At 43.1% G+C, this 13,297-nt stretch overlaps 1 protein-coding gene across 1 annotated transcript; it reads right to left on the bottom strand.

The window, feature by feature from the left end:
• Nucleotides 1-2,546: 2,546 nt before the first annotated feature.
• atp1b3a (ATPase Na+/K+ transporting subunit beta 3a) lies at nucleotides 2,547-9,090 on the bottom strand. The gene is made up of 7 exons (XM_085139367.1): nucleotides 8,709-9,090; nucleotides 7,371-7,499; nucleotides 5,440-5,538; nucleotides 5,091-5,281; nucleotides 4,849-4,899; nucleotides 4,219-4,305; nucleotides 2,547-4,128 (listed from the first exon to the last, which is right to left on the bottom strand). Exons 1-7 carry the CDS (start codon nucleotides 8,818-8,820, stop codon nucleotides 3,961-3,963), a joined length of 837 nt encoding a protein of 278 aa, XP_084995493.1. The 5' UTR covers nucleotides 8,821-9,090; the 3' UTR covers nucleotides 2,547-3,960.
• Between the last annotated feature and the right edge of the window lie 4,207 nt (nucleotides 9,091-13,297).

Below are 13,297 nucleotides of genomic sequence, written 5' to 3' on the forward strand. Positions count from 1 at the left end.
GTGTCTTTCTTCACTCATGAATATTCATGTGTTTGTCATTTGTTGTCACCTTGAAGCCTGAACATTTCCACCACCAGCGTCAGAGAGCGGCCCAAATCGAGTCATGCCACGCATGTTCTCTGGGCTAAATATAACCACAGGGAAAGTGCTGCGGAGAACTCTGGAGTAAAACCTAAAAATATCAGTCGCATTAATCCCTTTAGGATGCTGACTACATTCAGGCTGTGCTCCAAACTGGCATGTTTAGCTCGTAGCTGATAAGGCGATAACCAGTGTTATCCTTGCGCCTTCTTCGCTCAAATTCTGTAGCATCTCAGCTTTACTGCAAAGAATCTGAGCAACAATCAAAAGTTAAATGTGATGCAGCTGTAAAACATTTCACAGCTTCATCACGTTTGGTCTCTCCTTTTTTAGTGAAATATGAATGAAATTAAAAGTCAACCTTTAAATGTATCCTGGTGGCTGTGATGGTTAGAAAGGGAAAAAATGAAATGATCATGGAAGACACTAACATGTGAAACACTCATTTATGTGTGAGTTCTTCATGTCAGAGCGGTTTATTTTACATGTTTGCCCACCTCCTTCGTCCATACAGCTGAAGAAGTGTACTTTCTTTTGTCTCCAGTACCAGTTGTTCAGCCCAACTCAAGGACGGTAAGAGCTTAGCAGAACTTAAGGTGGATTCTTGCTGCAGCTAAACCCTGACAGATTATCTCATGTAGCAGGACTTGGGTTCAAACTGCTGTTGACAACGAAAGGACTGAGCTGCTGCTGCAGCCCAGGGGTGCTGCAGGAGCCGGGCAGATGAAGGCGCTGTGAAATTAGAGTGGACAGGTGTGATCCGAATGCCTCTACTGATGTATTCTGACCTCTACAGCCATTTCAGACTCAGTTACAGGTCTGGGCTTTTGCACAAATACCAGGCTAGACTAGGTTTCTGAGAAATGAGGAAAAGACTGTTGAGGTTATAAAGATGAACAAATCTTTACAGACTAATGATTGTTTAGATTTTATTTAACCATGTACCTACTAAGTTCAAATGCCACACCAAGACCTGCTCCCTTGCAGTTCGTCATCCAACAAGCAGCACTGTGTTAGTGCCACGCTCACGCCTAAACTGTTCTTGCTTCTGGCTCCCTCGTGTGCCAGCAAATATGTGCTGCAACTGCAGTGAGAGTACTTAGAGGCTGAAGATAAACAATCCCAGGCTTCAATAAACAACTGTGGTCCCTCATTAGCTCTCTTTCCAGTCCCAGAGGTATGAAGCAGAATTGGGAATTTAAACAAGTACAATTATGTAATTTTATGATGCATCCAAAAATACAATTAAACATTCCTTTGTTCAGTCACAGGATTGGTGAAATTAAGATGTGCCCTAAAAATGAATTGATACATATATGAAAACATGTCCTTGTTAAAGATTAAATAAGTGTTTCGAGGCCAAACCCAGACAGTATTACAACAATAGTGTCTGGGTTTGGCTCTGGGCATCAGGTGTCTGAGTTGTTATCGGTTCCTCCAAAGACAGAATCCCCCTCCATCTTTACACATGGCTTCATTTATGTAACTGTCCCTGGACAAAAGAGGTCAGATCATTGTTATTTCACAAGAGGAAGAAAAGCTGCTTCTGTTTTCAAAAATCTCCCGTTTCACCGCATCCCAAAGGTGCTCTGTTGGACTGAGATCTGGTGACTATGGCGGTTTGAGTACAGCGAACTCATTGTCATGTTCAAGAGCCCAGTTTGACATCATTTGTGCTTTGCGACATGGTGCACTATCATGCTGGGTGCAGTCACAAACACAAACTGTGGTCAGCAACAATGCTCGGGTAGGCTGCGGTGTTTAAAACGATACTCAGCTGGTAATTTTGACGATCAAAGTGTGGCATTAAGTGCAGCAAGAAAATGCGGCAGGTGGCTGAACTGTTGATACAAGGAAGGATGGATCCATGATTTCATCTCATTTAAATTCTGGCCCTACCATCTGAATGTGACTCAGCAGATTGGACAGCGTTTATCCAAATCTTCTGTTTCTCCAGTTTTGGTGACTCTGTGCAAATATTAGCTTCAGTCTCCTGTTCTCAGGTCTTCTGCTTCAAGGTTTGACATGTTGCACATTCAGAGATGGTCTTCTGCATACACTGGTTGTAATGAGTTATTTAAATAGCTGTTACCTTCTTATTACCTTTAGGAATCTGACGATTCTCATCTGTCCTCTGGCATCAAAAAGGCATTTTCTTCCAAAGAACTGCTGTTCTCTTATATTTTCTCTTTTTCAGACTATTCTCTGTAAAGAGATGATTCAGGGTAATCAGCTCAAACGAGCACATCTGGCACCAACAACCTTTCTTCTCCATTCTGACGCTCGGTAATCAGAACTCCAGCAGGTCATCCTCCATGTCTGCACAGAGTGTTTACTATATTAGATATTGGTGCAAAAAAGCAAGTTGTTGTAAAGAATCAGAATCAGTGAAGTTTGACTTGGATGCTGACAGAATTTAAGGTAGAATTTGAATGAAGGAAAACAAAACACAACACAGGACTCTATTTTTTCTTCAAAATCACTTATCCCACAATTTATTTCATCAGGTCTTAAGGCACCCTGAAGAGATGTTACAAGTTGTTTGTTCAAATGCGGGCTCCTTTTAAGACTGTGTAAACATAGCTTTGAATAAGATATTTTCCTGTAAATCTTTGTTTAAATTATTTCTTTACAGTGCACAGACATTGTGTTTTTGTGACAAAAATACAGTGTGAATTAAGTAAATATGGTAAGATAGTTTATATATATATACATTGAAGAGTAATAGATCGGCAGACAATCAGATCAACAGGCTGAAGAAGAGAGAAAAACTAACAATCTCTGAGACCCAGATAGATATACAGATCACGTATAGATATACAGTACATAGTTACAGTGAACTTTTGAGTTTTGCAACAACGCTTTTTCCGCCTTAAAAGCTAATTTTTACACCGTACCTTCTCGTGAGTGAGTGCGCGCCCGTGTCGACACAGTCGACAAGACGGCACCCCCCCGCCCCCTGCCCCGCGAGGTGGTCTCAAGTCCCGGAGGGCTCACCCACGTGTTTGCTATTGCAGTGGAGAGGTGAGTAAACAGGAAGACGGGCAGACAGACAGACGGACATGCAGACAGACGGACACACAGCACAAGACTGGGTTGTGGCTACGCGGACCACAAGACAAAGATCTATCTATAATTCCCCTAAATATGATATAGGATCACAATGTATTTATAGTAGAAAGGGACTTTGTAATTGGCATTTCATATACAGGGATACAGTGGCTATACTTGATTATCACGGTATGTTTCCATGAAGTCTTTGTGATGTGCGACGAATAATACTCTGGAGATGTTCTACTTTCTCAGTTATACTATACAGCAAGATAAAAATCCTCTCCACACTGATGATAATACTGAATCCATACAGTTTAAGAGATGAAAGCAACACTCTCTTCCCTGGCAGCGGGAAGCTCTAAAAACAAATTTAAACAAAATTGTTTCATCAACAATTACACAACAGCTCCAAATGGCTTGGTTGCAATGGCTATAAGTTATCGAATCACGTCAATACAAATAAAGAAAAAAACAAAACAAACGTAACTGAGCGGAGGATGAACAGTGCAATAGGTGAATGGGGAAGAGAGGGGAAGGGGAGGGAGGGCGTGTGGATGGACGGACTCAGGAGCGGAGCCTGTGCTTTGTTATGAGGGTCTTTGAGGAGGTCAGCGAGGAATCGTTAAGAAAAGAAAAGTCAGAAATGTCATGAAAGCAGCATGTGGTACCACTGTCTCGCTGACTGTGTTGTGCCACATCCCAAAATGCCGCCTTTGTGACGTTTTGACCATTCCTTCCCTTTCTTAAAAAATAAAATAAAATAAAGATAAATCCTTAGTGGGCAGCTTCAATTAGATTTCCTTTCACAGGCTGTATATTTGCCTTTTACTCCACCACCTTGATCCTGAACGTTACGCGGCCCAGGAATTTATCCCGCTCGTCGTTGTTGCGCAGGTTGGTGCCCTCTACCCTGCACTCCACGGCCAGCTCCTTGTTGTAGTCCTCCTTGGTGAGCAGCAGCTTCACAGCCACCAGGGGCTGCACGTAGTTCTCCTGCATCAGGACCGAGGCAATCATTTATTAGTAACACATCACTTATTGGGCAGGTTAGTGGACACTGTCCGGCTGTAGTCAAATACTTACATGGGCTTTCTTGCCGTAGTAGGGGAAATACATCTTATCAATGCGGCCCTCACTTGGGAAGTAGTGCATTTGGACCGGGTGGTCTTTCTGCAAGGCAGGACACGTCTCAGAGTAAAGATTTTACAATGAAGGAATTCATTTAATGTCGAATTACTGAGACATATTCCGAGACCACATGAAACGGGACGGAACAAGACAGAAAAGTGAGGACTCTCTGCTGTCAGCGAGGAGGTTTAAATGAAGTGGAAAACACGATGCGTTCCGCTCAATCCAAAAAAGTGACATTTCTGGCAGAAAACTTACACCGATTAGATTAAAATAGACTTTAGAATGGCACTAAGACTGGTTTAGAGTCACCTGCATAACGGCATGTTACATAATGAAAATGTGTTAACACCCCTACTGGCCTTATCCTGTAAAATTTACATGTTTATCTTACCCTAAAGCCATCAGTGACAGCATGCAGGAAGATATCAGACACAACACAAACAAAAAGAAGGAAGAAATGAAAGCGAGATCAACAGAAAGAAAACAGTGAAACTGTTATGTTTTTGTATGAAAGAAATAAAAAAGACAAAAAATACACATACAAGCCAGCAGGACAAGTGCAATGTAGATAAAATGCTTTACTTTGATCGTGCAGTTGATGTAGGGATCCCCAATTGGCTTCAGGCCAATAATCTACGAAAGGAGAGAAACAGGAAGAGAGGTTGAAACTGTGCACGGCTGCTGCTTGTGTGGGTCCAGAATTAGAAATCATTTATTTTTGGGAACTCTCAGCACAGGGACAAATAATTGGAGAATAGAGGCTGTGCGGAAAACAGGAAAAGGATGCGCATTTCCCTGGATCTGTGAGAAAGTGTGAGTGTTACCCTGTTCATCTTCAGCAGCACACAGGGCTTTCCTTCTTGATATCCAAAGTCGGTGTCGGAAAGGCCAGAGCACAAACTCAGGGAGGTCCTCCTGAAGGGACAAACTTTCTTTGTCATCTCACCGCCGTCCTGCATGTAATACTCTCCCGGAATGCAGTCCTTGTTGTTCTCCTGCATCGAATCATTGTATCCTGATGCGGAGACAGAGATGGATTGAGGTACAGCGTATTCATATATTTGGCAAGAGTCAGTGGAAAAAGATCGGAGAGAGGGAGAGTGGTATTCATTTTATTACAGCTCGCTTTCAATCTGTTTAATTTATCTGTGCATTAGAGCAAAGTGCACTTACTTTGCAGGAAGGATTCCAGATGGTTGACATAGGTTTTGTAGTTTTTTGAGTCAGATTTGTTGAAAGTAATGTCCAGTGAATTTGGACGAATCACCAACCCTGTAACGAGACATAAGGTAAACGAAGGAAAGCGGTGAACACATACTCACACACGCCCTGAATGCGTTTCAGGTAGGTGGTGCTGTGGGGATGGCACTGTGAGTTGGACAGGCCCTCTCAGCACTTGAGCCAAATAAAAAGCCACTTTCAGCTGCTCCCTTATTCACACGGGGTCGCCACAGCGGGTAGCTCCGCTTATTTGATTTGGCAGATTTTTTACGCTTGATGCCCTTCCTGACACAACCCCAAAGGGATTTGTGTCCCTCCCAGGATCAAGCTGGGAAGCTTTCACTCGTTAGGCCAATGTGTAAACCACCATACTACGGAGCACTGAAGCCAAAACGAAAATAATATTTGCTGCAAAATTGAGATCATTTATGAATGTTTTATGATCTAATATGATTGTGAGCTTTTAAATAAAGAATAATGTTGGTCTCTGAAAGCTCTGTTAACTCCTCCAATCCAAGATGAATCACCAGAATACAATCAATCATCTAATAAAAATGACTGGAAACACAAACCAGACACAGCCATCAACTCAGAGGAAGCCAGATTTACACATTGAACATCAACACAAAAATCGAAACTATCAACAGCAATCAGCATTGATTACTGTCAGAGATGACACCAAAAACACGGCGCCTGCACCTCGATTTTTATCTTTCAAACACTGTTATGTCCTGCCAAAGCCATCGATGATCTTGTAACAAGTACGCCACATTTTATACAACCACACTGTCCAGCAGCAGGTCTGCATCAGCGGTTATGAATAACAATTACCCTGTTACTAAGTGTCATTTATGCTGATGGTATGTTGGCAGAGCATAAAAAAATTTGGTTCTGCATACAGCTGAGAGTTTAAAAAGTACGTTTTCAGGATTCACCCTGAAGCCCTTCATCATGGCATTGATATCCATCTGGTAATAAATGTTAGCCTTCTGTTTGTCAGCTAAGAAATAGCAAGCAGCATAGTTGGGCTGTCACCATGAGTACTGTAGGAGAACCTCGCTGATTCTGATAATCTATTAAAAGGATTCATTTGGAAATCTGAAATTCACTTCTGCATGGCCATCTTCATGCTGCACTCCTGCTTACAGGTGTGGTGACTGCACTGTGGGCAGGGAGATCAACTGAACCCACATAACCTTAGATCCATTACATCTGCTGTTAACTCTTTACCCCAAGAAAGCCTACCAGGATTAACCTTTAAAGCTCAGAAGTTAGTGAGGGTGGTCTCTTCCTGTCTACCCTTGGAAAAACCTGGAAACTATTCTAATGGTCATCAAACCACGCCTATGCAGAGTTATCAAAACTCGTCATTAAAGGTGAATGATGTCCTAATACGCAGATATAGAAATAATCATGGTGAATTTATGCTACAAGGTTGTGTCTGTTTGGGTTGGTATTCAGTGTGGAACTATGGTTCCTGCCATGCAGTCCTCCAAAAACCAACAACACCTAGTTCAAAGTAGATGAAGATGCTGATTGGTTGTGGGCGGGAACAGGGCAGGGAGTTCACTGCGAACGAGAAAGGGGAGAAAAACATTGCGACTTTTGTCTATCTTTGATTGTCTGTGGGCTGTAGAACCTCTTTCCCCTCTTTATACACTCGGAAAGAAAACACTCAGCCAACAGCATCCACTGGTGATATCACACAGGAAGAGTCTTCAAAATAGATCGATGTAAAAAGCAGCTGTTATGCAGCGCTTTATTGTGACAGCACCTTATTGGTGCGGGCATTAATAATGAATGCCTGGATGAGTGATGCTGCCAGGAACAGAAAAGGAAAAGTCCAGTTACTCCTGTGTATTTTAATCTTGAGAGATACTAACCTGGCTCTGGAACGCGGTCTCTGTACCTCGGCACATAGTCATCCAGAGTGAGCAGCATCACCCACATGGTCAGAGCGAACATGCCGGCCAAGAAGCAGTAGAAGACCAAGTAGAACAAGAGGATGAGTGCTGGAGGATGTCACGGGAGGAAACACATAAGAGAAAGAGAAAGATGACGGTGATGAGATAAAGAGGGATTCACTGCGATTAACTGCACATTTTAGCCATAGCCTTACGCTTGATTTCTTTACACTTCCCCTCGTCTTCAGGTCATTTGAATGAACTGTCCCTTCGAGGGAAACCATTTTGAATATGGGAGGAAATTTCACCGGCTGCTAACAAATGTGAGGCCCCATTTCACTTCTTTTCAGCCCAAACGTGATTCAAAGATCGCTGCAGTTTCTCGGGGCATCTGCTGTCTCATTTATATAACTGCAGGGAGAGAAAAAGCTGCATTTATGGGAACATCTGACTCAAAATGGTTCACCATCATCCAGCCTGCACAGCATGGATGCCCTCTAAGTTGCCAAAAACGGGGGGTGGGGGGTGGACCCCTCAGCTTCCCGCTGTACACCCCCCCCTCCCTCATTCCACTCCAACAGTATCCCACAATGCACCTGCCTGGTGCATAAAAGAGAGAGAAAGAGGAGAGAGGGAATCCCATTTGACCTTGACAGGCATGCTAATGTGGGCGGCCATGCAACTGCAATGGAGCATCCCACTGCACAGCAGCACAGGGGCGCAGGCAGCCTGACAATCTGCGCTAGCCTATAGGAGCCGGCTGCTGGAGGGAGGGTACCCCTGTTACTACCTTACTCTGGAAATAACTGGGGGATTATTACATAAAATGTATGGCCTGATCAGATATTGATTGTGCCTGTGGCACATTCCTCAGCTATGATGAGCATCTTTCTCAGCTGGGCTCTGCTGTGTCAGTGCAGGTCCCGGATTACTCTGTTAATGCAGATGCTGATCATTCATTAAAATATATATATATAAAAAATGTACAAGGCTGCTGTGACTGATTATCGCCTGCTTGGCTGTTTTTCCCTATGCAGCAGAGACAGACTGGTGCACACCTCTGATAGCATCATTTATCTTGGCGAGCCTCTTGGTACAGGCTTCTCCTTTAACACCTTCACACAGGCCTGTGATGGCTTCTCAGCCATCTATGTGGCACTCATTTAAATCCATCCACACAAAGACATTTATAGGAGGCTTTATACCGAAGAGACACGTGGCTATAAATGCTTTGAAAATGAATATAAGATTAGGTATAAGCTCCGTGAATGTCAAAGCGCGGCCACTAATTGACTGCTGTGTAACGGGGATCCTTACCCCAGCTGCTGGCAGTACGACCCAACAGCTCCCCGGTTCTCGGGTTGTAGATGGAGTCCTTCCAGCTGGACACGTTCTCCTTGTTGGCCGCTTTATCCTCGGTGCTCGCCATGGTGATGTGTTTTTTCTTTTTCTTTTTTCTTGGTCCCAAAATGTGCCGTTTCTCCTCCCTAAAAAAATGCAGAAAGCGCAGCGGGCGATGTAATGAGGCAAAAGAAGCCGGCGAGGCGGCAGTGAGTGGTCGGATCAATGATTGGGGAAGGAGTGGGCGGTGTAGAAAGAGAGGTAGAGCAGAAGGAGAGAGAAAGGGAGAGAGAGATGCTCTGGTGGAACAGGAAAAAAAGGTGAGGAAAGAGGGGAAAAAAAATCTGTGACGTCCACACTGGGCCTAACGTGGCAGCTGATGCAGTGCGAGCAGATGGATGCAGATTGGCTAATCACGGGGAGACGCACGGAGACGCAGCGTTACGCGCACTAATTATAAAAGGAGCACGCGCCCTCATGCTTAATCTCTCGTTTTTATTATGCACCTTAATGGCAGTGCCAACTAAGGAAGAGCCTGGGATCTCCATTTATTAAGTGAGAGATCTTTTATTATTATGATTATTATGATTATGATTATTATTATTATTATAGCTAACACGAGAAAAGCGCAAACATGGCGCACTGATTACGGATTGTTGGGCACAAAGTGCGTCTGTGGAAACCCTAAAATCACAGTACTGTTAAAAATAACGTGCATCTTTTGCTTTATTACGAAAGTATTCGGACCTATTATAGATGAATTACCGCTCTTCTGCACACAAGTCGTACGCGGTGAGTCACCAAACCAATAACCAATCGGACTGAGGTGTGTTCGAGCAGCACGGGGCGCGCTGCTAATCACTCGGAAAACTCTGGACGATCACGCTCGTTCACATAAATATGTAGGAGCGTGAGAGCGAGTGATCAAAAGACCAGAAGCCGATCGGGATGCAATTTGCGACCAATTCCCCGCCACAGATATTTGCCTCATTTGCTAACCCTTGTTGCTATGGCAAAATAGACTGCGTGTGTGCGTGTATTAGTGATGGGTCGTTCGCGAACGAAATGGCTCTTAGAGCCGACTCTTTGAAGTGAACGACGCGAGCCGGCTCCTTATTGGGAGCCGTGAGGTTTTTTTTTTCTTCTTTCTCTCACCCTCTCTCTCGCCCTTTTTTCCGCTAAACTCCGCATGCGCGGCCTGTACTTTGCGCTGGGCAGAGGGGGGAGGGGCGTTAGTTACACTGCAGTAGCACAGGAACAGAGCCAGAGAGAAAGAGAGCAGGGACAACAACGTCACATTAGAAAGGTATAGTAATCATCCGCTATTTTCAGTTGCAGATGATAAAGGATTCAGAAATCATGCAGGCCCATATGACAGAGAATGTGCATCTTCTATTTGTTTTAATATTTTAATTTATATTTAATTGTGTTGTGGTTTGCAGTGTTTTGTGTTGTTTCACGTTAAATTTGTTTAAAAGGAAAAAGCTGAAAATTTAAATAGTTAAAAGTTTAAAATGTAAATAGTTGTTTTTTGTATTATATGATTTATTTATTACATGTAGAGTGAATAAATAAAGTATATTTATGGTGGCCCTTAGAGACAAAGCACATACAAACTCCAAAACACGTAAAAACTCAGAAGCACGTGCAAACTCCAAAACACGTAAAAACTCAGAAGCACGTGCAAACTCCAAAACACGTAAAAACTCAGAAGCACGTACAAACTCCAAAACACGTAAAAACTCAGAAGCATGTACAAACTCCAAAACACGTAAAAACTCAGAAGCACGTATAAACTCAGAATCACGTACAAAAGACAACAGAAGTGCTCCAGGTTTCTAGGGCGCAGTGTTGAGCTTTTGTTACCTAGTGGCTACACAAGCCAGGAAGTATCAACAACCAGATTTGGTGTGTGGTAGTAACAGTTAAATGAACTTTTTTTTTTTCAATTATTTGAATAAATACGAGTGCTTGTCTATAAATACACAAACAATACACATATGCTTTCAATTGTGTAATTTAAGTGATCTGGGTAGCTCTGTTTTGGAAGTTCAGTAAACGCTAGAAATGTGTTTTGGAGTTTGTACGTGCTTTTTGGAGTTTGTATATGCTTTAGAGTTTGTACGTGCTTTGTCTCTAGGGGCCATATATAAACATATATAAATAAAACCACTTTTTTTACATTAGTAATTCCTTTTCTGCATAATTTTATATTATTGTTAATGATTAAATAATTAAAGCAACAAAACAACCTGAAGAGTCGGTTCGGAGCCGAAAGAGCCGGCTCTTCTTAGTGAGCCGAGCCGAAAGAGCCGGATCTCTAAAAAGAGCCGGAAATCCCATCACTAGCGTGTATGTGTGAAAAAGCGAAGGAGGAGGACAAGAAGATTCAGAGTGCGTGATTGTAAACAGATGTGCCCTATTTAACAAAGAAACGCTTTTTCCACCGCAGACTGAGGCAAGGATGCCATCCTATAATAGCTTCAACCAGTCTCTGTGTCATTAAAAGAAAAATCCTCGCGCCCTGTGGGAGTCCGTGCTTTGCTAGAAGATGACTGAAAGGAGGTTAGATGCCTGTGCATAAGGGGAGAAGTGGGGCTCAAACAAAAATCCGAAAGCTTAACTTCCAGCCCCCCCCACTCTGCCGAACACTCCCAGTGTGTCACAGGGAGGGAGAGAAAAAGGGAGTTATATAATGACCCTTGATGCAGGGTTCAGTTCACGTGGGGGGAGGGGGACTGGAGTAGTGGTCGCACTGCATACAGTTCCTGCTGTCAGCTTGAATTTGTTACAAGGCAAAGGGTGCACCAGGATTCATGCACAACACACACACACTTTACTGATTAGCGTGAGAGCCACCAGCAGCACTGATTGATGGGCTAGTCCTCTGTCACACACACACACACACACACACACACACACACACACACACACACACACACACAGTCAATTGCAAGCAAAGCACAGTGGCAATTAAACTAAAAGAATTGAGTGAGAAAGCTGAGCTCGAGTTACAGTAGAAGAAGCATTTGTAGTGCTGTGGTGTTATGCAGACCATGGATCCGCATGATGCACACAAAAACTCACGACTGCTCTTCCTCCTGGCAAACACACACATACACACACAATCCTCCCATTGTTTAGGAAATCCCCCTTGTGCTCAGTCAATTAGCACCCCCTTCGCCATACCAGCACCATGAGCACACACACACACACTCCATTTGTTCTCTCAGTCACTCCATCCCCAAGCTGCCATAGCAACCCTCACAGCGAGGTTGCCCACATCAATGGGACTCAATCCCCAGACTCATCCGGTGGCCTGCGTTTCTGATAACAACCCCCCCCATCTCAGGCATGAGGCAGCAGCATTTCCCCAGAGTCCTTGTGGAGGTAAACACTTTCAGGCAGCATCTGCTCACTCGCTCACCGTGTGTCACAGACACCTGTGCAGCTTGAGTGCGTGAGGCACCCAAATCACCACGACCACAACAGCTGATAATTCAGGTTTTTAATAGAAGCCCCTCCCCCAGCAACAAAAATGCTAGACCTTCTCATCCAAATCTTTTTACAATTACACACATTGTATTCATCTGAATGACACGTGCCATTCAGAAACTGAATGAAGTACAAGTGATGTCACACACGTGAACTGGGGTTAACTTTAGGGTTAGGCACAGTTTTACACTTTGCAAGAGAACAGATCATCACACGGGGAGCAGAACAAGTCAGGAAAGACATTCACAGTTTAGATCTAGTTAGTCATTTGGGCTTCATCATAATGCGAACAGAATTTTAAACTATGTCATCAGAGTTCATCAAGTCGAGATCGAGACTCGAGTCAAAACATTATCATATGACATCCCCATGGTTGTACTCCACACTAACAAAGAATAATCATGAGACATGGACTGGTTTGAACCCCTTATGACCTCACTCACAACAACAAGATAACAGATCAAAGCATCAAACAGTACAAAATTAGACATTTTTGTGTTTATTACAGTTAAATCTAATACTTTTTCCAGCTCTTGTTGCCAATCGAGAGGTATATAATCCACTAATTGGAAGCATAGAATTAACATTAAACACTTAACTCCAGTCAAATTCCCACATACAGAAAAACAAACACATACAATTAGTTTTTTGTTCTAGTAATATTTAAATCTCTGAATACAGCCACTGAATATAATTTGTTGATCACACAGTAATTAATTAAAAAAAAAAAAAGAGGCATCATGTATGACTTTACGAGGTCAACGTTCAGATTTAAAATTGAGAGGCAGCTGCTACGTGGAAAAGTGAAACATTAAGCTGCACATATCGGATCTGGGCTTCCTTTTGTGCAGTCTGAGGTGTCATGAACAGAGGCTCATGTGTGAATCTGGGATGAACGCTTTTAACTCTATAGCTGCTGATGAACATTTGGCATGCGGTTGCTATGGCGACCTCATGATTTTTAAAAAGCTGTAAAAGGTGGTCATCAGCACCCCCATGTGGGAAAATGTAAAAATCTTATTTCCGCTGCGAAAAAAAAAACAAAAAACGACTGAAATATGAAGCAGCAC

The sequence above is a fragment of the Neolamprologus multifasciatus genome, chromosome 18, assembly GCF_963576455.1.
Source record: "Neolamprologus multifasciatus chromosome 18, fNeoMul1.2, whole genome shotgun sequence".
Classification (NCBI taxonomy): Eukaryota; Metazoa; Chordata; class Actinopteri; order Cichliformes; family Cichlidae; genus Neolamprologus; species Neolamprologus multifasciatus.

Coding starts and splice junctions, on each gene's coding strand:
- atp1b3a (XM_085139367.1), bottom strand. CDS start 8,820: ATGGCGAGCACCGAGGATAAAGCGGCCAACAAGGAGAACGTGTCCAGC. Junction 7,500..8,708: donor TCGTACTGCCAGCAGCTGGG/GTAAGGATCCCC, acceptor GACATCCTCCAG/CACTCATCCTCTTGTTCTAC. Junction 5,539..7,370: donor AGACCGCGTTCCAGAGCCAG/GTTAGTATCTCT, acceptor GTCTCGTTACAG/GGTTGGTGATTCGTCCAAAT.